General features: G+C 48.6%; 1 protein-coding gene across 2 annotated transcripts in view; it reads left to right on the top strand.

Moving 5' to 3' along the window:
- The first annotated feature begins 2325 nt into the window (after positions 1 to 2325).
- e2f4 (E2F transcription factor 4) overlaps positions 2326 to 26147 on the top strand; it is a 40871-nt gene continuing 17049 nt past the window's right edge. Inside the window, exons 1-7 of one of the 2 annotated variants that reach the window (XM_068049753.1) lie at positions 2326 to 2713; positions 15534 to 15643; positions 18489 to 18650; positions 19448 to 19491; positions 19885 to 19949; positions 20134 to 20416; positions 23820 to 24023. In XM_068049753.1, coding sequence (XP_067905854.1) covers positions 2597 to 2713; positions 15534 to 15643; positions 18489 to 18650; positions 19448 to 19491; positions 19885 to 19949; positions 20134 to 20416; positions 23820 to 24023 — 985 coding nt within the window. In that variant the 5' untranslated portion in view covers positions 2326 to 2596. The remainder of the gene's footprint in view (positions 2714 to 15533; positions 15644 to 18488; positions 18651 to 19447; positions 19492 to 19884; positions 19950 to 20133; positions 20417 to 23819; positions 24024 to 26147) is intronic. The other variant, XM_068049752.1, reaches the window with a different exon arrangement.

Genomic DNA, 26147 nt, shown 5'->3' with positions numbered 1-26147 from the left:
TGTAGCAGCAAAGAATGGTGCGATAAGCCATGTCAAGATCAGGATTTTACCTTATATAAAACCTGATCTATAATGGCACTTGCAGATACTGTGTATTAAACATAGGGAAAATATCCAGTCTCCACAAACATCCTTCACCTTAATGAGCATCCAGATAGTAGATACACTATTATATTGGACCTTTCTGATTGCTCTTTGGCTCACTGTGAAACAAACCAAAAGACGTGAGGAAGCACTTGAGCTCATTCCCTAATCTTCAGTGAGGGAGTGCTGCGTAGTCAAATGTTAAAGCGAGGCCCCATCTCTCACCCTGTCTCCCTTCTCAGGTGGGCATAAAAGATCCCATTGCACAGTTCAAAGAAGGGCAGGTGAGTTCTCCCCATCCTGGCCAATATTTATCCCTCAACCATCATTTAAAAAGATTATCTGGTTGTTATCACATTTCAGTTTGTGGGATCTTGCTGCCTGAAAATTGTCTGCCACATCTTCCACATTACAACCGCGGCTATACTTTGAAAGTACTTAATTGGGTGTAAGACACTTTGAGAATTTCTGTGGACACAAGTGCCGCAAACGAGCAGCAGTCAGTTGTGCAAGAGGCCGAAGTCTGTGAGGGACTTTGGAATCATTCTCCAGCAAGGGTCAGAGCCTGCGAGAGAGGCAGACTGGAGCAAAATTGCAAAATGGCTTAAAAAGAGGGGAGAGGCTGGAGAACCTGGGATTTTTCTCCTTTAACGTAGAGAATGTTAAGGGGAAACTTATTAGAGGCATTCAAAATTATGAAGGGTTTAATAGAATAAATAACGAGAAAATGTTTCCGGTGACAGGTGGGTTGGTAACCAGAGGACACAGATTTAAAGTAATTGGCAAAAGCACCAGAGGGAAGATGAGATTTTTTTTCTTTTTTACACAGCGATCAGTTATGATCTGCAATACCTGAAAGGGCAGTGAAAGCAGATTCAATCAATTTCAAAAGGGAATTGGATAAATACTTGAAAAGGGCACATTTGCAGGGGAGAAACGCAGGGGAATGGAACCAATTGGATAGCTCTTCTAGGGAGCTAACATGAGCACAAGGGGCTGAATGGCCTCCTCCTGTGCTGTATGATTCTACAATAAAGGGGTGGATCACACAAGAGAAGCAGTGGAGAGTTTGTGCAAAAACAGAAAACGTGCAAAAAAAAAAATCAGTGACTCTGAAAAAGAGCTGGAGGTGTTGTTGGCCACCTTCAAATGCCTTGAGCTGTACTTCCAATACCCATGCTTCATACTACAAATGGAGGTGATTACAGTTGAGAACAGATGTCAGTGTGAAAATGAACCATGTCACGGTGCACTGCCTTGCATCCTGCACCATCCACTTCAAATAAAACTTTGACTGAATCCTCGCGACTCTAGTCACCCACTCAGTGTGCAGTACCAAAAGGATAAGCAGACATGAACTCCCCTTGTGCGCTGACCATAATTGTGTCCCCATTACCTGCGAATTATTCCATCAACTCTCTCAGGATATAGATCATATTCCCTGGCCATTTGTCAGGTTCCCCACTATCTTTTGTGTTTGTAATCTTGTAGTGTTCCGTCATCTTTTCTATACTTCAAATTTTGTCTGTTCCCAACATGCTTCACGGGATGTTATGTTTTACTATTTTAAAGGTGGGATATAAGTTTCTCCCCTCCCTCCCTCCCCCCCCCCCCCTCCTTCCCCACAAAAATCTGTCCTTTATGGATGTTCCCTAATCCCTTTATTTGTGACTGCCTGCCCTTTGCATATGCTCATTACATGTGTCTGTATTGTAAGTTGTCATTTTGAAATGCTTCTAAAACTGTTTTCTCTGAATGCAAATCACAGAATGGTTACAGCACAGAAGGAGGCCATTCGGCCCATTGTGTCTATGCTGGTTCTCTGCAAGAGCGACTCACCTAGTCGAACTCCCCTGTCTTTTCTCCATAGCTCTGCAATTTTTTTCTTTTCAGATAATTTTCCAGCTCTCTTTTGAAGGTCTCGATTTTTACAGATGCTCGCTAACCATTCTGCAGTTCCTAGGCTATTTCTATTTGTTGATGCTCCCTAAACCACAACCTTTGTGGAATTAAAAACAGAAATTCCCACACATTCTCTGCATGTTCATAAGGTTAGCCTTTTGGCCACAGAATCATTTTATATTTTTATTTCAGATTACCAGCAGATCCTTCCTGCCCCATTTCTCGTGTTTTTTTTCCCATAGTGTTATCCTTTGCAGATGCTCCCAAGCATTAGAGTCGTCATTTGGCGACGCTCCCTGAAGCAGCTGCGTTTCCTGCAGCACCGCCTTTTGTAGATGCTCCCTAAAATCAGGCAGGACGTTCCTGCGTGTCGGTGGCTGCGCGTACATTGTGGGGTTTTTTTTTGCAGACGCTCCCTAAGGCAAACGCGACTGCCTTCTGCGTGTTGTATCGAACGCTGCCCTTTGCAGACACCCCCTGGCCGGACCGGGCCGCTGTTTGCTCCGAGTTCAAATCAGTCCCGGCGTGCTGCGCGCTGCTAACGGCTACGGAGTGGGACAGACAGACAGACAGAGAGAGAGAGAGAGTGAGTGTGAGTGAGGAGGAAAAGATGGCCGAGTCTCTGCCGCAGACTCCAAGCAGACATGAGAAAAGCCTGGGACTCCTGACGACTAAGTTCGTGTCCCTGCTGCAGGAGGCCAAGGACGGCGTGCTCGACCTGAAAGTGGTGAGAAATGCACAGGGGAGGAAGAGTGGAGTGGTGGGGGGGGGGGGGGGTGGTCGATCGGGAAAGGGAGGTGGAATGAAATAGCTATTAAAAATAGACGGTCAGGAGGAAGCTGAACGGCTGCCGGAGTGAAAGTGAGCCGGGCCGGCGTGCAGTTTCAGCAGCACGAGGGGCGCCGTGGAACGCGGAGACACAAAAAAGATACAATCGCCGCGTTCCAAATGCGACCCTGCTAGGCAGAGGAACACGTGCGCAGCTCTAGCTGTAGCTGCATCCCATCCGCTGCTGAACACTCCCCCTCTCCCCCAACTCCAGCAGCAGCTAACTTAGTTTCACCAGGTGAGCTGGACTTGTATTTACCCCCCTTCTCCCCCCCCCCCCCCCTTTTTAACTCATCTGACTCTCATTGGATTTACATACGCTCGGCTATCTCAACTTTTCTGCTCTGACTCTATCTCACACGGTTAATGAAATAGTTTGTGACAGCCCGATGCTTATGTGTGTATGTTGGGGGTAGGCTAAAAGCAGCTCCCCTCAATTGCAGGAGCAGTCTGAGCATTTACCCTCATTAAAAAAAAAATCCAGGGGTTATTAGGGCTGCAGTCTCACGGTTTAGGGGTCCCTCTTACTCCTAGTTCTAGCTCCCTAGCCCCCCCCCCCCCCACCACCAACCACCAAAAGCCGGAATTATATATCCATTTCATCACTTGTCATGCTTCTTGGTTGATTTTCCATTCAGCATTTGCTAAATGTTCATGACATCTGTTGATTGCAACAACACTGCAAGGCGGAAGGGTAATTCCTGAAACCAAATTATCAGGGCAATCCATCACAAGGTGTTGGAGGAAGTTGAAATATCCATTTGCCATGGTTTCTGTGTTTCTCCCGATTATTTTCATTAGGAGTGAATGCTATCTTTTACTGGATGCATTGCATTAAACTGGGGGAGAGAGGAGCCTGATCCATTCATGTGAATCTGTACATGGTTGCCTGTTGCTGGATTAATTCTGCGGCTGCTGCAATCATTCATGCCCAGACGCTGCTCAAATTGTCTGGGTAATGACCGTTACTAGGGTTGGACAGGTAGACCGTCACTTTGCTGCAGTTTGGAAAAACCTGAAACAATGCTGGACTCTGTTCAACAAAAAGCATGCATACACACACGCACACAAACACACACTTGCCCTGATGGTTCAGTCGCTTGTTGCATTGTTCAGCGTCACACACAGTTTGAAAAAGGTCATGAGTTCGATCCCTGCGCTGTGCTGAGTTACTGCATCTCAGCCAAGACAGCAGTGGAGTCTGTTATCACTGTTCAGGGTGTCCTGTGAGAAAGGACACGTGGGAAGGTCCAATTAAGACATTCATAATTAAAGCGCCTCTCACGTGGTTGAATAGCCTGCCGACTTTCTGAGCTCACATAAGGATTGCGCCCTTGTGTTTTGTAGCAGAGGGTGGCTGTGACTCTGGACCAGTATCTCAGGTGGCATTCGGGAGAAAGGTGGGAATTGTACTCTGGGAGGAACAGTCAGTGTCAGCACAACATTCCCTTACCTGGGATTTTGGAGGAGATGTAAACCCATTAAGCCCATCTTGATTTGGTTTATTCTTCTGCTGGATTCAGCATTACTGGTCCTGGGGTCTTGGCCCTTTCATCCGGGTCGCTTCGTTAAAGAAACTCTGACTGAGCTGGTTCAATGATGCCTATAAACCATCCTGTCCTTGGGCCTGGGCTTTATTGGTTATTTTGCAAATTCCAAGGGTTTGCTGCTCTGTTTTACATTTAAAAGATTCAAATCCTGCTTTGCTGATCCCAGTTGAGGCTGCAGTCAGAGTGATGCAGTCGTCCTTAGCATCCCAGGCTGAAGGGGGTGAGAGTTGGAGGGGTGGTGGGGGAAGCGCACAGTCACCCAGGATTCCCACTCAAGTGCCAATGTCGGTATCAGGCTCAGCTCTGATTTCCCTCATGGATGAATAGCCTGCCGACACTCCCTACACATTCAGGTGAATGACTCACAGCATTTATAAACGGGGAATAAGTCGGAGCAGGTTGTGGAAAGGTTCTTCGCTGCGCCTAACGCAGTGGCAAAATGACATGGCTGCATATGGAGAGACTACTATTCCCAGCCAGAATGGAGATGACTGAGTAATTCCCCCATCAAGCACACCTGGAGCCCCCCACTGCTGGAAGTGACTGGGATTGATGTTACGCACACAATCTGAATGATGTAATAACTATCCTCCACCCACTGCATTCTGATAGAGAAATAATCCTGCTGTACTCGAGACACTGCTGCAGTTTTGGTCGTGAGCTTGGAGACTTTGTAGATTTTAAAACCCCAAGTCTGACCCCATCTCCAATTCACTGGCTGGTGTCGGCAATCACTCCGACAAAATTGGGATCTCCTGTTTGAGCTACTTCCTTGGAACTGGAACTGTTTTATGATATATCCAAAAGCGCTTGCTGCTCACGGCCTCTTGATGTGTTAGACTTGTTAGATCACTCTCCTACGATTCTAAGACTTGTTGAGATTCCAGCCTGTTTTTTGGGGTGTTTTGGCACAGCATACCACTCCCCAGAGTGCCAGTGTATGCAGCAGTGTCTCTCTCTCTCCTTTTTACTGAGCGGTGGAGCATTATAAAGATGTATCTTTTGGTTTTCTGCAGTCCTGCTTCCCTGCCACCAGCGAGGGAGCTTTGTTCCATTCATGATGTCCCGACAGGAAGTTAAAATGGTCTCAGCGGGTCAAAGGTGAAGGAGTATTAAGGGGGTGTCATGGGTTCTAGGGGAGTGGAATAGCTAACTCCATTCATGACATCCTGAGCATTCCTTCACCTTTGACCTTAGAACCCATTGTACCTTCTGTTAACATTGTGAACACCCATAATTAAAGGTGAATTATCTGCAGTTTAGAATTTCCGTAATTGCTTCAACACGGCATTTTACTCCTTGAAGAGGTGGAATTTATTTGAGCAAGCTGCTTACTGATGGTTGAGTTCCTTGCAATATTCACTTCCCTCCCCTGTAGTTCTCATTGTGCCCTGAGTGAAGGTGAGGGAAGGTGTCTGCTGCTCACAGGCCTGTTGCTTAGAAGATCGTTCAACATTTGATATTTCCTTCTGATTTTTTTTTTTCCCCAGCCTGACCTTCCCCCTCAGACTGATGCTTGGGTTAAGGTTCAAAGGGCATAAATAGTCCACCTATACGTCACTATTTAGGGACATGAGCATTACACTTTGTGGACGATTTGGCTGCCTGGAGATATTCAGCGGAGCCCAATTCTTCCAGCGCTCTCCCACTGCAGGTTGTTCGCAAGACTTGTGTGGACTCTTGTTATATACACAAGGCTAGGTTTGAGCTCCTGGCCCAGGTGAGAATGCCACCAAGTGGGCTAGCATGGGTTGCTGGACACTGGAGCAGGAGCCCTGGGTGAGTTGATCAGTTTTCTTTCTCCTCTCCCTAGCCCAGGGCTGCAGTTACATCTGCAGCACCCACATCTTCCCTCCCCCAGCTTAGATCAAAGTGCTTGTGAAGCTTTTGGATTGTTATCTTAAAAAAAAAACCCAACTGGTTCCCTAATGTCCTTTAGGCAAGGAAAGCTGCTGTCCTAACCCAGTTTGGTCTATATGTGACTCCAGACACACAGCAACGTGGTTGATTCTTAATTGCTGTCTGAAGTGGTTTACAAAGCTGCACAGAACGACAGTGTAAACTGCCTACTTAGCAGCACCTTCAGATGGACTGCAGCAGTTCATGATGGCGGCCTGCCAGCACTTTTGCAGGGCAACTAGGGATGGCCAATTAATGCTGGCCTTGCCAGCAACACCCATATCCTGAAGGTGAATTTAAATGAACTGTGCCAGGGGTTGATAAGCAGTTGGAGTGCGAATGTTTCATTCATGTCATTTCCCTTGGTATGTTATCCAGCTTGTGTTGGCATTGGGCAGCCTGTATTGGACAAGGCAGAGTGTCAGACAGCGGTGGAGGAGCTGTCGGCTGTTTCTAAAGTTCACCATTTTTCTCTTCGTGTTTCCCCCAATCTGTCAAGGTGGTGGGTTTTGGAGTACAGTTGGTGCTGCCCTGGTAACCTTCCACCGCCCCATCCCAGTTGGCTACGCTTCACCCAGGCGGTGAACAGCAGCGGGCTGTTCCGCTATGGAGTGGCACTGCCGTCAAGAGGGAGCCTGTAAATCATGCTGCAGCCGCTGCCATGCTCAAGGTTGGCCAATTCAGACTGAGTGGCACCTTTTCAAGTTTCATTTAAAATTGTGCTTGGTGCTCTTCAAAAAAAATCTGATTTACAGGTGATTCAATGCATAGGCTCAAAGCCCCTCCTGGCATGAAGGGCACCTTTCCTTCTGCTTGCCCCCTACTTTATATTCCTGTGTACATTTATGAATGAGCAGAGAAAAATTTAGTGCAGGACCCTTTTTGGGGGTACTGCCTTTTGGGTTTCAGTGAAGCCCCATCCCAGAGACTTGAGCTGTTTGCTGACACTCCAGTGCAATACGGTAGGGCAGAGGTGACATATTTTGCATTCAAAAGAGAATTCGATTGTCATCTGAAAAGGAAGAATGTGTAGGGTTACAGGGAGAAGGCGGAGGAGTGGCAATAGATGAAATGCTCATTCAGAGAGCTGGTGGAGACTCGATGGGCCGAATAGCCGCCTCCTGCGCTCTAACAATTCTGTGATTTTTGGATGAGTCATTAAAGTGAGGTCCTGCCTACCTGTTCAGTCATTCGGATGGATGTGCGCGATCTCCTGCTGCTATTAAAAGCCAGGCTGCCATTCCTTCCTCCAACCAACACTGACCACCAAAAACAGACCAACAACTCACTTGCCTCTCGTTCTTTATAACATAAGGCACTCCGCTGCAAAACACATCCCTTTTGTGCAAGTGTAGTGCTTTGGGATGTTCACAAGAGATTGTACAAGTTGCTATTTAATACACGCACCTTTTACATAGATACTGGGGTATGACCAGAGCTTGGTATCTCTCTGCTGATGTGCTGTCCTCCCGGCTCTCATTGGTTGAAGCTTTGCTGATTAATGGGTGTGGTTACCAGATGGAGATCTGTAATGGCAGCCAGGCCTGGCTTGCTGTATAGATTGTGGTGGTGTGAAAGCATGCTAGGTGTGGCCTGGCGAAGAGTGTCAGTGGCACTCCATGGAGGAGTCTGCCCAGTCGCACACTGCAGGATATGCAGTTCTCTTGGCTCAGCAGATAGGTTGAGGACAAGGCAGAAGGGCTAAGAACTTGTTATTTTACAGGAATAATACTCCATGGTGGGGCTGGGCCTGGGATGAACTCTGTGGCTATGTGCCCAGTGATCGGTTAATGATTTTTTTTAAGTTTTAAGAAACCACAAAGATTCGAATTATGAAAAGCTGTACTGAAAGCAAGCTGGGAGGCCCTGACCTTTCACCTTTGGGACCAGAGTTCAGATCCAGCCAAGTCCTGCCTGTAGGGTGATGGGGGGCCTCTGTGAAACAAGGACAGCAGTCTCTGTCCTGTTTTAGTGCCCATTACAGCACGTCTGAATATCAGGATGGCCAACAAGGACAGTGGAATCCATCTCCCTGTGCTTTCACTGACTTCCAAGTTCCTGAAATGTGCTGCTTGATTGGTGGGAAATTGCTTCTCCTCGATTGGTGTATTTAAACCAGTCGGCAAGTAGATTTTTGAATCCCCAAAGTCCAGGGACTACAGCCAGAACCAGTCAGTGAAGAGCCGCACAGTGGGGGTGGCAGGGGTTGGAAGATTGTGGGGTCAATGGGCCATGTGTTGGATGCCGGTGCTGTCGAGGGCACTCTGCTGAAGGACTCCTTGCTGGCTGCTGCAGTTCGGGCATTGCTAAAACAGCCTGCCTCCTCCACAAACAAATCACAAAATATGCCGAATACTTAGTCTACAAGAACTGTGAGAAAATTCAGATTTTGAATATTACTTTAAAGCACCTTCTTCTGACCAGGTAACTAACAGAATTCATAAGAGCAGTGTGCTGCATTTTTGTCTGTTAATTTGAAACTCTTGCTAGCAGATTGCCTGTGGCCACATCACTGTCAAAAAGACAAAACCCTGATGACTGACAAGAAAACCCATGCCTTGCACAGTGCTTTCAGTATGTTACACACTGGGCTGGATGGGCAGGGCCCTGGAGGGAAGGGGTTGGAGTAGACAGCGCTGCGGGGGTGGGGTGGGGGGTGGTGGGGGGGAATGCTTTAAGTGCAGTATTGATGAATGCTGTTGATGATGGTGGAGCTGTGCTACTGTCACAAGTGATTTTCTGTTGAGCTGAAGATCCTGGGTGAGTGAGCTGATGTAACTGGATGCAATTCCGGGATCAACCCTTGCTTTGTGCTGTGTTAGCTGATTGCAGTTGGCCTCAGCACCCCTGGTTTCAGTGGGGCAGGGGAAGGAATCTCAGGCTTTGGTGCCAGTAATTCTGATTGGAAGTCAACCCACTCATGCCTGCTGCCTAGTGCTTAGTACCTGGATGGGTGAGGGTGGAGGTGAGCCATGGGGTGAGGTACTGAGGACACACTTGAGGGAGGTTCCCCGTTCAGACCCTACCATTGTCCCAGGTGCCCCCTAAGCTGGTAAGGACCGTTTAAAGTGACTCAAGGTTCCCATTCACAATAGCCAATTAGTGACCAACCCCCTCATCCCCAGCCCAACTCTGCTGAAACATGCACGTTAGGCAAGGATTTGAGAGGGTGGCGATGCATCGCACAGTCAAACAGCCTGGCCATTGTTGGTTAGCACATGAATGGCCATTAGGGCTGTTGTGGAGCGATAGCCTGGTAGGACCCAGTACCATCGGAAATGGAGGGTGATGAAAACTGGCAAGGAGGAGGTGGATGTCAAGGGGTGAGGAGGAAATGAGGCCCAGCGAGTGGATTTGCTGTGTGTTTTGTAGAAATGTTTTGTTACTCAGGATTTGACCTCGGGCACCTTGCCCAGATGCTGCTGTGGAATTCCTGTCAGTATTTGGAAGTGGGGGATGGGGTGCCGGGCACTCTGAAATGGCCACGGGGTGACCCCCCCCCCCCCCACTACGCCACCAAGTCCTGGCATTGTCTTGTGGGCCAGTGTTTCTGGTCGCCATACAGCAGGGTGTTTTGCATTGTGGTTATTTCTCTCATGCGGCAGCACTGGGTGAGGTGAAGCGGGTGGTGGTGGTGCAACGTTTGTCTGGGTGGCGAGGGTGGTTGTGTGCCAGTTGGAGCATTGTATCTGGCTGTAGCAGCAAAAAAGGAGCAGCTGTGTATGCCTGGCATCCACACGCTGTCCGCGGGCATTGCCAGGTTCCAGTGGGAGCTGGGATCCTGGCTGAGGAGTCCTCAAAGCCACTGGCACTGAGGCCAACTCTCGGTTCCCTGCTGCCGCCGCCTCCGAGTGTGATCAGCTAACTCGGCACAGAGCAGGGCTGCGATGTGGAACCTTCCTTGTCTGGATACACCTGCCAAGGCTCCTCCTCAGGAGTCCTGAAGCTACTGCAGGGTTCCACTGCTACTGGCTGTCGAAAGGCAGATGGGAGCCTTGGTTTTATTAAGAGAGGAATCGAGTTCAAAAAGAAGGAAGGTTTTGCTAATCCTTTATAAAATACTGGTTAGGCCTCAGCTGGAGTATTGTGGCCAGTTCTGGGTGCCACATGTTCGGAAGGATGTCGAGGCCTTTGAGGGAGCACAGAAAAGATTTACTGAAATGGCACTGGGGATGAGGAACCGATAATGTGAGAGACTGCAGAAGCTGGGGTTGTTCACCTTAAAGCAGAGAAGGTTAAGGGGAGATGTGATAGAGGTGTTCAAAGTTATGAAGAGTTTTGTTGGAGTAAATAAGGCAAGACTCTTTCCAGTGGCAGAAGGGTCAGTAACCAGAGGACACAGATTTAAATTGACAAAAGAAGCAGAGGGGAGATGAGAATTTTTTAATGCAGCGAGCTGTGATCTGAAACACACTGCCGGAAAGAGCAAAGGAAGCCGGTTCAATCATAACTTTCAGAAGGGAATTGGATAAAAATTTGAAAAGGAATTTTGCAGGACTGTAGGGAAAGGACAGGGGAGTGGGAGGAATTGGCTAGCTCTTTCAAAGAGCTGACACAGGCGCAATGGGCTGAATGGCTGCCTTCTGTGCTGCTGTCTGATTGGACAGATTGGTCTGAACTTGAGGTGCATTGTTGAGAAGTAAGTAATCTTGGGGAATCCCAGTGATTCATTGGTTGAGCTGAGGGTTTCTACATGGAGTCACCAGGCCAGGTGCAGGGAGGTTGTTACTGGAAATGATGCTGCCTGGGGCCAAGGTTTCTTCACCTATGCAGAGTGAAGTTAGGAGAGGTCCACTCGCCTTCCGAAGCCAGTTGCACTCCTGGAGGTAAAGGAGGAGAATGTCTCCTTTATGGAGCAGTGAGTGATTGCAGCGTGTGCTGTAACATTGAGCTGTGCAAAAGAAAGACAGACTCGCATTTAATTAGTCCCTTTCATGACCTCAGGGCACCTCAAAGCATTTTGCAACCTATGAAGTACTTTTGAAGGGTTCTCGCTGTTCTCATGTATGAAACCAAATCTGGTCATGTAATATCTGAGGTGTTGGTTGAGGAATTAATATCGGCCGGGACACCATGGAGAACACCCCTGCTCTTCGCAATAGTGTCATGGGATCATTTACACCCACCTAAGAGGTCTGATGAGGCCTTGGTTTAAAGTCTCATCTAAAGGCGGTTCCTCCGACAGTACAGCCCTTCCTCGGTACTGTACCGAAGTGTCCATGTAGACTAAGGGCTCAAGTTGTTCTCCTTCGAGAAGAGGAGATTTGTTAGACATGTTCCAAATCATGAGGAGTGTAGACAAAACGCGTCGGGAGAAACCGTTCCCCTTGGCAAAAGGTTTAAGAACCAGAGGACACCAATTTAAGGTGTTGGCAAAAGAACTTACAATGACGTGAAGAAAAGCTTTTTTTAGGCAGCGAGTGGTGAGGATCTGGACTGCACTGCCTGAGAGTGTGGTGGAGGCAGGTTCGATCAAGTTCTCAAAAGAGAACTGGATAATTATCTGAAGAGAAAAAATTACAGGGCTATGGGGAAAGTTGGGGTAGTTGGACTAGGTAAATTCCTCTTGCAGAGAGCTGACACAGATATGATGGGCCAAATGGCCTCCCTCTGTTTAGTAACCATTCTACGATTCTATAAGTTCCTAGAATGGAACTTGAAGTCGTGTCGACCTGACTAAAGTCAGAGGTTTGCAACATTCTTTGTTTGATCCCAGCAAGTTAGCAGTCCCATCTTCAGGCTGGTAGGCAGGCTGCTGAGGAGTAAGGGGGCGTTGCAGTGGTGATGGGGAGGTGACCAGGATCTGCACTGCTGGTCGCCATCTGTCTGGATGGCACCCTGGATACAGACTACAGCTCATGCACTCTGTGGTCAAATAGCTTGGGGTCAATAGCTCAAAGCTGCGTCCAGTGCCTGTGGAACAATATGCCTGACAGAGTCAGTGACTTCGGGAAAGATGCTTGGGCCCGGGGTTGGGAGGTTTACAAAGAGTCGAGGCGGAGCTGCTCCTGAGACTTTTCCCACCTTCATCACAGGGCCTGCCCATCTCTGAAGCCGACTGAGCTCACCTGCTCTGTCTGCCAGCCGTGCTAGTCTGCAGCATCCGTCTGCCATTCTGCCCCTTGTCCCTGCTGCACCAGTCTCTGGGCTGCTGGCGAGTGACAGACACGTCAGATGAAGCCTGTGAATGTGTCAGCGACCCATTGGACAGTAACATTGAACGAGCTCACACAGTCATTTCACTCCTTCAGTTACCCAGATGTTTCTGTATGGGATTTTCCCCAGGCAGGAGAAGGCTGGGTGATGTAAGCTAGCTTTCTGCTTTTCAGCGTTTTTGTTTTTTTTGTCAGTTTTTGATGCTTATTTGAGCCTCTTTTTCATGGGTTGAGCAATTTAGAACAGGTGCTTTCCATTGACAGAAAAAACCCTTTGGAACAGATACATGAAGGTCTGTCAACACGCTGGAGTGGCTCTGTTGAGTCTGAGCTCACAGGCTGGTGGCTTGTGGTCCATCTCCCAGCTGTCATTGTCATTATCATGAAAGAATTTGAAAATCATCAAATTTGCAGAATATACGTTGAATTTTATTTTTGTATGTTTTCCCATCAGGGTCTTACCATTTTAACCAGAAAGCTTTCTTAAAAGCGGATTTTCATTAATGTGACAACTTTAGGACATCCCAAAGTCCCTCACAGACAATGAAGTACTTTTGAAGTGTATTCTCTGTTGTAGAAATGCAACAGCCAATTTGCACACAGCAAGCTCCCACAAACAGCAATGTGTTAATGACCAGATAATTTCTGTTAGTTGGTTGAGGGTTAAATGCTGGGAAGAACTCCCCTGCTCTTCAAATAGTGCCGTGGGATCTTTTACTTCCACCTGAGGGCAGACGTGGTTTCAGTTTAACGTCTCATCTGAAAGGCAGCACCTCCCTCCAACAGTGCAGCTCTCCCTCAGTACTGCACTGGAGCGTTAGCTTGCATTGTAGGCTCAAGTTTCCGGAGTGGGATTTGAACCCCCAACTTTCTGACTCAGAGGTGAGAGTGTTGCCAACTGAGTCACTGCTGACACTACTTATTACCTGGCAACCTGTTCTGAGGGGTGCGGTGGGAGCCTTGAATCATGTCTTGAAGCAAGCCAATTTTGAGATACCGTTATGCCTGGATGTGTTTTGCGTGGTGTATTATTTGGCTCTGTCTTTCTCCCCTCCTCTTGCGAAGGCCCTGAGAGCTGGGCCAGGTTACACACGGGCTCTCGCTGTCCTCCCAGACCTCAGCCAAGTGGTCACTGTGGACTTGAGTGATCATTGGCAAGCTGCTCGTCAACCAGGGCAGTCGTAACCATGACACCCACACTGATGGATAACCGCACTGCAAACAGCAGCTGCAGTGCCAAGGCTCGGACCAGTTAACTTTGTCCAAAACAGGGATCAGCCATGGCAGCTAGTTTGTGCCCATTTTGCTGAAGTTGGGGCTGAGGCAAATGGTTAGTTCAGAGTAGGCAGAGCTTCACTCACCGTCTAGCCGTACTGCTCCTGACCAGGGTGATGGCACTGGGGGATATGGGGAGCGTCCCAGTCTCCCCAACACTTCACCTCCTGAGCACAAGATGAAGGGAATGAGCAGACATTGTCAGTAAGGTCAGAGCATGTGGAGACAAGGGACAAGTAGCAGAATGGAAAGCAAGCTGGCTAGAAAACACAGTAGTTACTCAGACTGGCGGAAGGTGCGAAATTATGTTCCATAAGCGTTGGTGCTAGGACCACTGTCGTTATTCTTGTACATAAGCAGTTTGGACTCTGAGGTAGAGGCCTGCTACCCAACCCAACCCAAACCCGACGGGACCCGACGACGTGTGTCGGGGTCGGGTCAGGTAGGGCCCATCTCCCGGAGCCAGCTTTCGGGCTCGAGTGGGGTTGGGCCCAGTCCAGATCGAGACGGGTTGGGCCGGACACACATGGTAAGTATTAAAAGATTTTTAAACGTGCCTGAGCTGGGAATCTGGGACGAAAGGGAGTCTGCGCAGTGAGCGAGTGACGTCACTATGGTGTCTCGCACATGCGCTGCAGTTTGTGTCAGGAAGGTAAGTAAAGGGATGGTCGGGTCGGACTTGGGGCAAAACCGGAGGGGGTCGGGCTCGGGTCCACTGCAGTTCAGTTGGGTTCGAGTCGGGTTCTTTTTCCCGACCTAAAGCAGGCCTCTACTCTGGGGGAATCAATTGAAGCATTGAAAAGGGAATTAGACGGTTATATGAAAAGGAAGAATGTGCAGGGTTATGGGGAGAAGGCAGGGGATGGAACTGAGGGAATTACTCTATTGCAGAACCAGTGTGGACATGATGGGCCAAATGGCCTCCTTCTGCACTCTTAACGATTCTATGAATCAGAAGTGCAAATTCAAAATTTGTAAATGACACCAAAGTAGGGGATGTAGTTAATATAGAGGAATACTGTGACAAAATCTGATTAAAAACTTGCTGAATGGGCATGTAATTGGCAAATAAATTTCAATATGGATAAGTGTGAGACGCTGTATTTTCATAGGAAGAATAAGAAGGCCACGCATTACTTGCAAAATAAGTGTCTAAATGGGGTAGAGGAACGGAGGGATCTGGGGGTACAAACCACAAAAAAATAACAGCACGAGCTAATCAAGCCATAAAGCAAACAAAGCACTTGGGTTTATTTCTGGAAGGATAGAACTGAAAGGCAGAGAGGTTATGTTAAACTTTTTAAAGAACCTTGGTCAGACCACACTTGGGATACTGTGAACTGTGATGGTCTCCATATTACAAAAAGGATATTGACGCATTGGAGAAGGTGTGGAAAAGATTTACTAGAATGATACCAGAACTGATGGGTTCTACCTATCAGGAAAGATTGAATAGGCTGGAGGCTCTTTTCTCGAGAAAAGAAAAGACGGTTTTTAAGATTATGAAAGGATTTGATAAGGTCGATGTAGAGAAGATGTTTCCACCTTTGTGGGAAGACCAGAACTAAGGGTGAGAAATATAAGATAGTCACCAATAAATCCATTGGGAATTCAAGAGAAACTTCTTTACCCACGAGTAGTTGAGGTGAACAGCATAGATGGATTTAAGGGGAAGCTGGATCAGCACAAATGAGAAAGGAATAGAAGGATGTGTTAATGGAGTGAGATAAAGAGGGTTGGAAGAAGGCTTACGTGGCGCATGAACGCCAGCATGTACCAGTTGGGCCAAATGGCCTGTTTGTGTGCTGTACATTCTATGTAAATTCTGTTTTCTGTTCAGGCAGCAGATACTCTGGCCGTGCGACAGAAGCGGCGGATTTACGACATTACCAACGTCTTGGAGGGAATCGGGCTGATTGAGAAGAAATCAAAAAACAGCATTCAGTGGAAGTGAGTGTGTCTGTGAAAGCGAGGGGTGGAGCAAACATTTAGTAACACAACATTTCTCAAGATTCGTTCAGTGAGACAGTGATTTTTTTTTAAATGCAGGAGTGTTGGGAGGGCAAACGTTACTCAACGGATCGCAGGTCTGTTTTGTAATGAATTTTAAAGAACAGCTTGTGTAATTCTGTGTAAGACTGCGGTAGCATTGGATCACTGGAGCCCATCCAGTGGGACTGGGGCACTGGGGCCCATCCAGTGGGACTGGGGCACTGGGGCCCATCCAGTGGGACTGGGGCACTGGGGCCCATCCAGTGGGACTGGGGCCCTGGATCGCAGTCTAAAATGTTGAATTGCAAGATTGAGAACAAGCAATTCTCTCCCCCGCCAGTTAAACATAGTCCAGTAGGGGGCACACTGACTTCTAACTGCTGATGAGGGCTGGCTATTTGACTATGGAAGGAGGTGCGAGCTGCATCATGGTCCAGGTGCTGACTGAACAATGCAATTTCCCCCCCCCCCCCCCCCCCCCAGAGTCCAGGTAGGGTGAGGGAAGCTGCAGTTTCCTGCGGCTGATGGAAGGATGGTGTTCACGGATTGTTTTTAAATGGATTATCGTTTTCCTAATTCCATTCTTTGTGTTCACACACTGTGATGGTGAGGGGAATGGGTGGGAAGGGGGGGGGGTGGGGGGCTGGAGGGGGTAGTGAGGTGGGGGTGGGTGTTTGTGGAGCGTGGGGGGGGGTATGGGAGAATGAGGGGAGTGGGCCGATATTGGTGCTGCTCTGTTTATTTGCAAATTAGTGTTAGAACTGCTGGTGTCTTCATTCTGACATTGAGAGAATGAAATAAACAGTGAATTAATGTCTACCTGTTAAAAACTGGACCACACATTCAGAAATCCAGGTTTGTGTTGTGTTTACTTGGACGGGGGAGGGCAAGAGTTAAACTGTGATTTTTGAGATGAGCTCACACGATTGTTTGGTTCTATCCCTCTGCCTTACCCTGAGCCTGGTACCTCTGCTGCCAGGTTATAACATGTAAATGCGTGTTTCCAGTAGAAATATGCCACATTAACCATGGCGTCCTCTCTCTACCACCCACACACATGTGAGTGCTGGGCTCAGCTCACATTTCCTCTGTCTAATGTGCCTGTATCCACCTTTTACATCCCTGATTGGCCACTTTGCTCACCAAGCAGGAATTTCTGGCTTTCAAAGCCCAGATTCCTGCTGAAATCCGATCTTCGGGATAACTTGTCAGCTCAGTGAGGATTTCCTCAAGGCTTAGTTCTGGAATGCTGGGTTTTTATGGGACAGCTATTGCCGCTGCTCCCTCCCAATGATGCTCAGTCTTGCTGCTGCCTCAGGCGTATCGGGCAGTGTGCTTTAATAGCTCAGTGAAGAAGGGGAGGCAACTGGCTGGCTCCTCCAGCTGTGCACTCAGACAGTGAGTCTCCATCACTCGATACCACTCGACTCACAACATCTGCCTTTCTTGGGTTTGGAGTGTTTGTGTGGCCGAGTGTGGAGGCAGCAACAGTCCGTCAAATTCAGAATCCTTGATCTTTGCAACAACAGCAGAGGCAGGGAGTGGGAGTTGGAAACTGTGCTCTTCAGCCTCCATTTTCTTCTGGTGGCAGTCAGCTACAATAGTTCCCATTTTGTCACCAAACCAGATCCCAAGTTGGGGAATAATCTCATCAGGGGAACGGGAGGAGGCCATTCAGCCCCTCAAACCTGTTCCGCCACTCATTGAGATCATGTCTGTGACCTAACTCCATATACTGGCCCTTAGCCCACATCCCTCAGTACCCTTGGTGTTAATCAATCTCCGTTTTAACATTAAAAATTGATAAGCATCAATTACTGTTTGTGGAAGCGAGTTCCAAGCTTCTGCCACCCATTGTGAGTAGGCTTGTTTCCTAATCATCCTTTAACTTTCTAAATTCCAGGGAATACAACTCTAGTTTGTATAATCTCTCATGGTAGCTTAATCTTTGGAATCCAGGTACCATTCTGGTAAATGTACACTGCACTCCCTCCAAGGCCAGTCTATCCTTCCTAATGTGTGGGCATTATTTCTGAGAGAGCTGTTTCTCAGTCTCTCTTCCCCCATGCACCCCCTCCCCCCCAACCGGGCCATGTGAGCCCCACAGTGGGTTGGTGATGAACAGGGTAAATAGGAACAGGGTCACCATGACGTGAAGCAATTTTTATTAATAACTTCAGTTTTTTCCTTCCCATCTCTTCTCTTTATCAGGCTCTGACACCAGGTGGGTTTTATAAAAATTGTAGTATTTATTTAATGAGGACAATTGAGCCATTTCATTTAAGTATGCCAAGGGAAATGGCCATCTCTTACTCCTGGGAACAGGGGTGAGTACATCTTGGGTAGGGGTTGGGTGATGGGTAGGGATCACTCTCCCTGATCTCCCTATTGGCCAGTTGTAAGATGGAGTGTGGTTGGCTGGATTTGACTGACCTCTTACCCAGTCTTTTCTCTGACCTCGCCACTCCTGAGGGCACCTCCACCTTGCCCAAGTGGCCACTCACCATACATAAGACCAGATGGTGAATGTTGGCTGGCTAGTCACCCACAGAGGGCATCACCTTCGAGCTGGATTCTGTCTGGTTCTTCACAACTGCAGGAGTGGGATGCGGTGATTATAAGCTGGAACCCTGCTGACTGATGCCACAAATGGTAACCAACTCAGCCAGGTTGAAATCGCTGTTACATCCCACTGAGCCATGCCGACACAGGTCTCCTTTGGTTTATTGTGTGCACCACTTGCTTTGTTTGCAGTCCTGTGCAGACACTAATTTCCACCTTGTGTCTTTGTTCTCGGTCACAGAGGAGTAGGCCCAGGATGCAACACGCGGGAGATTGCGGACAAGCTGATTGACCTGAAGGCAGAGATCGAGGATCTGGACCGGCGGGAACAGGAGCTGGACCAGCAACGAGTCTGGGTACAACAGAGCATTCAGAACGTGACAGACGATATAGAGAACAGCAGATATCCTTTGGCACAGCCCTCTCCCTTCCAGTCACTCTTTTTGGTTTTGTACTGACCCCTGCAGATTGACCATCTTGAACTCAAGTTGTGTGCATCTTCTCATCGGTTCAGCATTTACTCATTGGCTGAGTTCCCAAAACAGTCCAGTGGCTCTGTCCAGTATGCCGATCCAGGCAGATTCGGAGAGGTCACAGAGCCGAGCCATGCTCGATAACACAAACGCTAGTACACCCACCTGTACTATTGCCTCTCTGGGAGAGCTGCCTTCCTATGCAAGAAACACTCGGATGCCACCCCTGCCACCCTCCCTGCTCACATTAACAAGCAGGGTGATTTGTCATTTCAGCCGCCTTTACCTCCCCTCCATTTTCGTCCAGCTTCTCCCCTCCTCACACTGGGGCACGATTCCATCAGCTACTTTGCCCAAATGGTCTTCCTTCATGCATGATCCAAGGCTGAGAGTCTCGGCGGGCTATTCGACTGTGTAGGCATCCCGCGTGGTTACAGGATAGCAGTCAGGTGGAGGAGGAGCTCTGGCTGACCTTTCCCCAGCTCAGGGACGAGCAACTGTGTGTCTCTATCTCAATTGCCTGCGATGCCGCTCTGGATGTGGGGCTGACACTTGGCCAGTGGGAGATACTGTAGCTGTGGGGTGGTTTGGGGGTTCAGCCATTTCCAGTTGTTTTTACTGAGACCCCAGTGCCAGGAAGCAGGCACGGTAGTGGAACAGCCAGTCAGGCATCACTGGCTTTAAACAGCCGACCACTTGCTGTTTCCTGTCCTTAACTGCTCTTCACGTTAGCGTATGTAACGCATGAAGATATGTGCCGATGCTTTAAAGGTAAGAAATGCTTTTCTGTGTTCCCAGGATCCGGTGCGGCGAGTTGGGGGGATAATCCTGGGAGGCAGGGGAGGGGGTGTGAGACAAGCGCAAGGTTCGGAGGAGAATGACTGCAGGGACACCATTGAACAAATGGTCTCACTGTCGAGTGGCCGCTAATAAGTCCCCTCCCCCATTATTCTTCCTCTGGGCTGAGTTTCTGTATTTGTGAAGGGGGAGGGGCGGCAGGTGATGCGTTGCCTGTGATTTATTTATCAGTTTATTTATACAGCTTCACATCATGCTGCCACTCCAATTCCTGCCCCCTCACATGCCATTGAGTACAACCAGAGGTTCATTAGTAATTTATATTGATCCCTCTCTGACAGTGATGTGTTCTGTCCCTGTGTCCAGGTGATACGCTGTTAGCAATCCAGGCACCCTCGGGCACCCACCTGGAGGTTCCCATTCCAGAAAGGGTGAGTACTTCATCAAACATCATATTCTAGCCCTCCCCCGCTCTCCTCGCCCTCCGCTCTCCTCGTTTCCCCCCCCCCCCCAATTTGTCTGTAACTTTAAAATCTAATGGTGTCCTTCGCTGGCCCACGCGCCCCCGTCCCCGCACTTTTCTAGCTGCCTGCTGACGTGTTGTTTGTTTTACAGGGCCTGAATGGACAGAAGAAGTACCAGATCCACCTGAAGAGCACAACCGGTCCCATCAACGTGCTACTTGTCAACAAGGACACATCGTCTTCCTCTCCAGTGGTGGTGCAGGTGCCCCCACTGGAAGACCTGATCCAGTGCCCGTCCACAGTGCCCACCACTCCACAGCGGCCAGCCCTAGCCAGCCACCAGGATGCTGAGTCGCGGTCACCAGCCCGGTCTGCCTCTCCGTCCACTGTCCCACAGATACCTCCGCCCCAGCCCACAGCAGCAACACCCACAGGTCAGCATCTCCAGGGTCAGAGGTCAGGTGAACTGAATGGGTCAACTGTAGTCCAAGTCAGTTTTTGTGTTGCAGTTTCCAACTTACAGACACATGCATCGCCGTGACTCCCAAGCGCATCACAGTGACTGTGGCCAATCATGTGCCGCGAAAGCTGCCAGGACCACAATTGTACATTGGATCAATAGAGCTTTATTTTAAGTTCAAGAAAATGAACGCCTCACCAGTGAACAAAAACAAAGTACTGCGGATGCTGGAAATCTGAAATAAAAACAAAAGATGCTGGTGCACCACTCCTTTGTTTAAAGTGGTGTTCTCCAGCACACACTCTCCGTCTCGCATTTTCTCTCTCTCTCCGTCTCGCGTTTTCTCTCTCTCTCCGTCTCGCATTTTCTCTCTCTCTCTCCGTCTCGCATTTTCTCTCTCTCTCCGTCTCGCATTTTCTCTCTCTCTCTCTCCGTCTCGCATTTTCTCTCTCTCTCTCTCCGTCTCGCATTTTCTCTCTCTCTCTCTCCGTCTCGCATTTTCTCTCTCTCTCTCTCCGTCTCGCATTTTCTCTCTCTCTCTCTCCGTCTCGCATTTTCTCTCTCTCTCTCTCCGTCTCGCATTTTCTCTCTCTCTCTCTCCGTCTCGCATTTTCTCTCTCTCTCTCTCCGTCTCGCATTTTCTCTCTCTCTCTCTCCGTCTCGCATTTTCTCTCTCTCTCTTTCTCCGTCTCGCATTTTCTCTCTCTCTCTTTCTCCGTCTCGCATTCTCTCTCTCTCTCTCTCTCCGTCTCGCATTCTCTCTCTCTCTCTCTCTCTCTCTCCGTCTCGCATTTTCTCTCTCTCTCCGTCTCGCATTTTCTCTCTCTCTCCGTCTCGCATTTTCTCTCTCTCTCCGTCTCGCATTTTCTCTCTCTCTCCGTCTCGCATTTTCTCTCTCTCTCCGTCTCGCATTTTCTCTCTCTCTCCGTCTCGCATTTTCTCTCTCTTTCCGTCTCGCATTTTCTCTCTCTCTCCGTCTCGCATTTTCTCTCTCTCTCCGTCTCGCATTTTCTCTCTCTCTCCGTCTCGCATTTTCTCTCTCTCTCCGTCTCGCATTTTCTCTCTCTCTCCGTCTCGCATTTTCTCTCTCTCTCCGTCTCGCATTTTCTCTCTCTCTCCGTCTCGCATTTTCTCTCTCTCTCCGTCTCGCATTTTCTCTCTCTCTCCGTCTCGCATTTTCTCTCTCTCTCCGTCTCGCATTTTCTCTCTCTCTCCGTCTCGCATTTTCTCTCTCTCTCCGTCTCGCATTTTCTCTCTCTCTCCGTCTCGCATTTTCTCTCTCTCTCCGTCTCGCATTTTCTCTCTCTCTCCGTCTCGCATTTTCTCTCTCTCTCCGTCTCGCATTTTCTCTCTCTCTCCGTCTCGCATTTTCTCTCTCTCTCCGTCTCGCATTTTCTCTCTCTCTCCGTCTCGCATTTTCTCTCTCTCTCCGTCTCGCATTTTCTCTCTCTCTCCGTCTCGCATTTTCTCTCTCTCTCCGTCTCGCATTTTCTCTCTCTCTCTCTCTCCGTCTCGCATTTTCTCTCTCTCTCTCTCTCCGTCTCGCATTTTCTCTCTCTCTCTCTCTCCGTCTCGCATTTTCTCTCTCTCTCTCTCTCCGTCTCGCATTTTCTCTCTCCGTCTCGCATTTTCTCTCTCTCTCTTTCTCCGTCTCGCATTTTCTCTCTCCGTCTCGCATTTTCTCTCTCTCTCTCTCTCTCTCCGTCTCGCATTTTCTCTCTCCGTCTCGCATTTTCTCTCTCTCTCTCTCTCTCCGTCTCGCATTTTCTCTCTCTCTCTCTCTCTCCGTCTCGCATTTTCTCTCTCCGTCTCTGTTAGGAAGGGAGTTTCAGGATTTGTCAGCTCATTTTGAGGTATGCCTGATGCTGCTCCTGGCATGACCTCCTGCACTCTTCATTGAACCAGGATTGGTCCCCCGGCTTAATGGTAATGGTAGAGTGGGGCATATGCCGGGCCAAGGGGTTACAGGTTGTGTTTGAATACAATTCTGCTCTTGCTGAAGGCCCACAGTGCCTCATGGATGTTCAGTTTTGAGTTGCTCGATCTGAATCTATCCCATTTAGCAGGGTGGTAGTACCACACCATATGATGGAGGGTGTCCACAGTGTGAATACAGGACTTTGTCTCCACAAGGACTGTGCGGTGGTCACTCCTACCAATACTGTCATGGACAGATGCATCTGCGACAGGGCAGTTTGGTGAGGACGAGGTCAAGTATGTTTTTCCCTCGTGTTGGTTCCCTCACCACCTGCCGCAGACCCAGTCTAGCAGCTACATTCTTTAGGACTCAGCCAGCTCGGTCAGTCGTGGTGCTGCCAAGCCATTCTTGGTGATGGAAATTGAAGTCCCCCACCCAGAGTACATTCTGTGCCCTTGATACCCTCAGTGCTTCTTCCAATTGGTGATCAACCTGGAGAAGCACTGATTCATCAGCTGAGGGAGGGCGGTAGGTGGTAATCAGTAGGAGGTTACCTTGCCCATGTTTGACCTGATGCCATGAGACTTCATGGGATCTGAAGTCGATGTTGAGGACTCCCAGGGGCAACTCTCTCCTGACTACATCACTGTGCCACTACCTCTGGTAGGTTTGTTCCTGCAGGTGGGATCAAAATGGTGATTCAAGATTCTGGCAGATTGGCTGTAAGCTGTGATTCAGTGGCTATGACTGTCAGGTTGTTGCTTGACGAGTCTGGGACAACTGTCCCAATTTTGACACAAATCGCCAGATGTTGGTGAGGTGGACTTGGCAGGGTCAACTGCGCTGGGTGTGCCTTTTTCGTTTCCGGCACCTAGGTCAATTCTGGGTGGTCCATCTGGTTTAATGCTTTGACTTTTCTGTCGTGGTTTAGTACAACTGAGTGGCTTGCTCGTTTCAGAGGGCAGTTAAGAGTCAACGACATTGCTGTGGGTCTGGGGTCACAAATAGGCCAGACCCGGTAAGGATGGCAGATTTCCTCACTGAAGGACATTAATGAACCAGATGGGTTTTTAAAACAATCCAGTAGTTTTGTGATCATTATTAATGAGACTAACATTTTATTCCAGATTTATCAATTGAATTTAAATTTCCTCCACTACCATGGTGGGATTTGAACTCGTGTCCCTGGAGCATTAGTCCAGGCCTACAATGTGTTGTTTCAATTGGGGAAAAGGCAGTTTTGGAAAATTCATTAAAATATAAACTGACCTCCCTGTGGCCTATAGTTGCACACCTGATTGGTCGTTGGCTCTCCTTCGGGAGGGTACTTGTACAGAAGACCTTATTGCAGCACACTGAACGTCACAGGTCGGAGCTGCCAACTCTTCCGCTGGACTTGGAAAGATTGTATTGCTGTGATTTCTAATGCTGTTCATTTCCTCACTTCCCTCTTTCTCAGTGCCAAGTGCGTCGCTACAAGAGTCCCACAGCAACACCAACAGTGTCTTAAGCCTGGAGCCCCTCAACCTGGTGCCAACGCCTGCCAGTCAGGCTGTAAATGTGGAAACACAGCCGCTGGAATCTTCAGCCTCATTGGACAGCAGTACGTCTTTGTCCAACCCCACTACCTCCTTTGTACCAATCAAATCTGAACCGTCAGTGGGTGAGTTGGTTTTTACTGCCATCTGATACGTTTGTTTTTTTTGAGGGATGATGTGGTTTGAGGTAATTGGAACTGGGGCTTGGAGCTATGAGCACATTGGCTAACTTTGCAGATGATACAATGCTAATGAAGGTGGTAGACTCCAAAGCTGAAGAAGATAAGCTACACGGAGCATTTGTTAGCTGATATTGTAAACAGTTCCATCTTCTCCGGTATCATCCCCTCCTCTTCAAATCTGTCGTCATCACCTCAAAGAAAAAACGTTCATGACCCCTCTGTCTTTGCAGACTACCATCCCATTTCAACCTCTTTTCTGTCCAAAGTCCTTGCAACTGTTCTTGCTTCCAAATCCATGCCCATCTTTCCCACAATTCCTTGTTTGAATTCCTCCAATCAGATTTCCACCCTTGCCTCAGTACTGAAATGGCCCTTATCAAAAACACAAGTTGCACCCTGTGTAACTGTAACAGTGGTAAACTATCCCTCCTCGTCATTCTCGACATGTCTGCAGCCTTTAACAAGGTTGATCACACCACCCTCTTCCATTGTCCAGCTGGGTGGGACTGGACAGCATACTTTTTTATCCATTTGTAGCCAGAGAATCACCTGCAGTGGCTTCTCTTCCTGCTGCTGCACTGTTACCGCTGGAGTTCCTCAAAGATTTATCCTTGGCCCCCTCCTATTTCTCACCTACTTGCTTCTCCTCAGTAACATTATCAGAAAACATCAGGTTCTACATGACAGCCAGCTTTACCTCACCACCACTTCACTCGACTTTTTTTTAAATTCTTTCATGGGATGTGGGCATGGCTGGGCAGGCCAGCATTTATTGCCCATCCCTAATTGCCCTTGAGAAGGTGGTGGTGAGCTGCCTTCTTGAACCACTGCAGTCCGTGTGGGGTAGGTATACCCACAGTACTGTTAGGAAGGGAGTCCCAGGATTTTGACCCAGCGACAGTGAAGGACCGGCGATATAGTTCCAAGTCAGGATGGTGTGTGACTTGGAGGGGAACTTGCAGGTGGTGGTATTCCCATGCTTCTGCTGCCCTTGTCGATTAGATTTAGATTAGAAAAAAATTGTCCTTTTAGTTGGTAGAGGTTGTGGGTTTGGAAGGTGCTGTCTAAGGAGCCTTAGTGCGTTGTTGCAGTGCATCTTGTAGATGGTACACACTGCTGTCACTGTGCGCTCATGGTGGAGGGAGTGAAAGTTTAAGGTGGTAAATGGTGCGCTGCTGATCAAGTGGGCTGCTTTGTCCTGGATGGTGTCGAGCTTCCTGAGTGTTGTTGGAGCCACGCTAATCCAGGCAAGTGGAGAGTATTCCCTCACCCCTGACTTGTGCCTTGTAGTTGCTGAACAGGTTTTGAGGAGTCAAGAGGTAAATTACTCACCACAGATTTCCCAGCCTCTGACCTGCTCTAGTGTTTGTGTCTTATTTATTTATTTAGAGATACAGCACTGAAACAGGCCCTTCGGCCCACCGAGTCTGTGCCGACCAACAACCACCCATTTATACTAACCCTACACTACCCCATATTTTCTACCACATCCCCACCATTCTCCTACCACCTGCCTACACTAGGGGCAAATTATCACGGCCAATTTACCTATCAACCTGCAAGTCTTTTAGAGGTGGGAGGAAACCGGAGCACCCGGCGGAAACCCATGCAGACACGGAGAACTTGCAAACTCCGCACAGGCAGTACCCAGAATTGAACCCGGGTCGCTGGAGCTGTGAGGCTGTGGTGCTAACTACTGTGCCGTCCAGTCTGGTCCAGTTCAGTTTCTGGTCAATGGGTAGCCCCATTTGTTGATAGTGGGGGATTCAGCAATTGTAATGCCATTGAATGTGAAGGAAGATGGGCAGATTCTCTCATTCGAGATGGTCATTTGCACCACACAAGTGCTAGGCAATGTTACTTGCCACTAAGCCTGTCGTGCTGCTTGTCCGATATCCAGTACTGGATGAGCAGAAATTTCTTCCAACTAAATACTGGGAAGACCAAAGCCAATGTCTTTGGTCCCTGCCACAAACACCATTCTCTGGCTGCAGACTCCATCTGTCTCCCTGGTAACTGTCCAAAGCTGAGCCAGACCATTCACAACCTTGGTGTTGGTGAGTTTCT

The sequence above is a fragment of the Heterodontus francisci genome, chromosome 17 (genome assembly GCF_036365525.1).
Source record: "Heterodontus francisci isolate sHetFra1 chromosome 17, sHetFra1.hap1, whole genome shotgun sequence".
Lineage (NCBI taxonomy): Eukaryota > Metazoa > Chordata > Chondrichthyes > Heterodontiformes > Heterodontidae > Heterodontus > Heterodontus francisci.
This window is presented reverse-complemented; position numbering and strand designations above follow the sequence as displayed.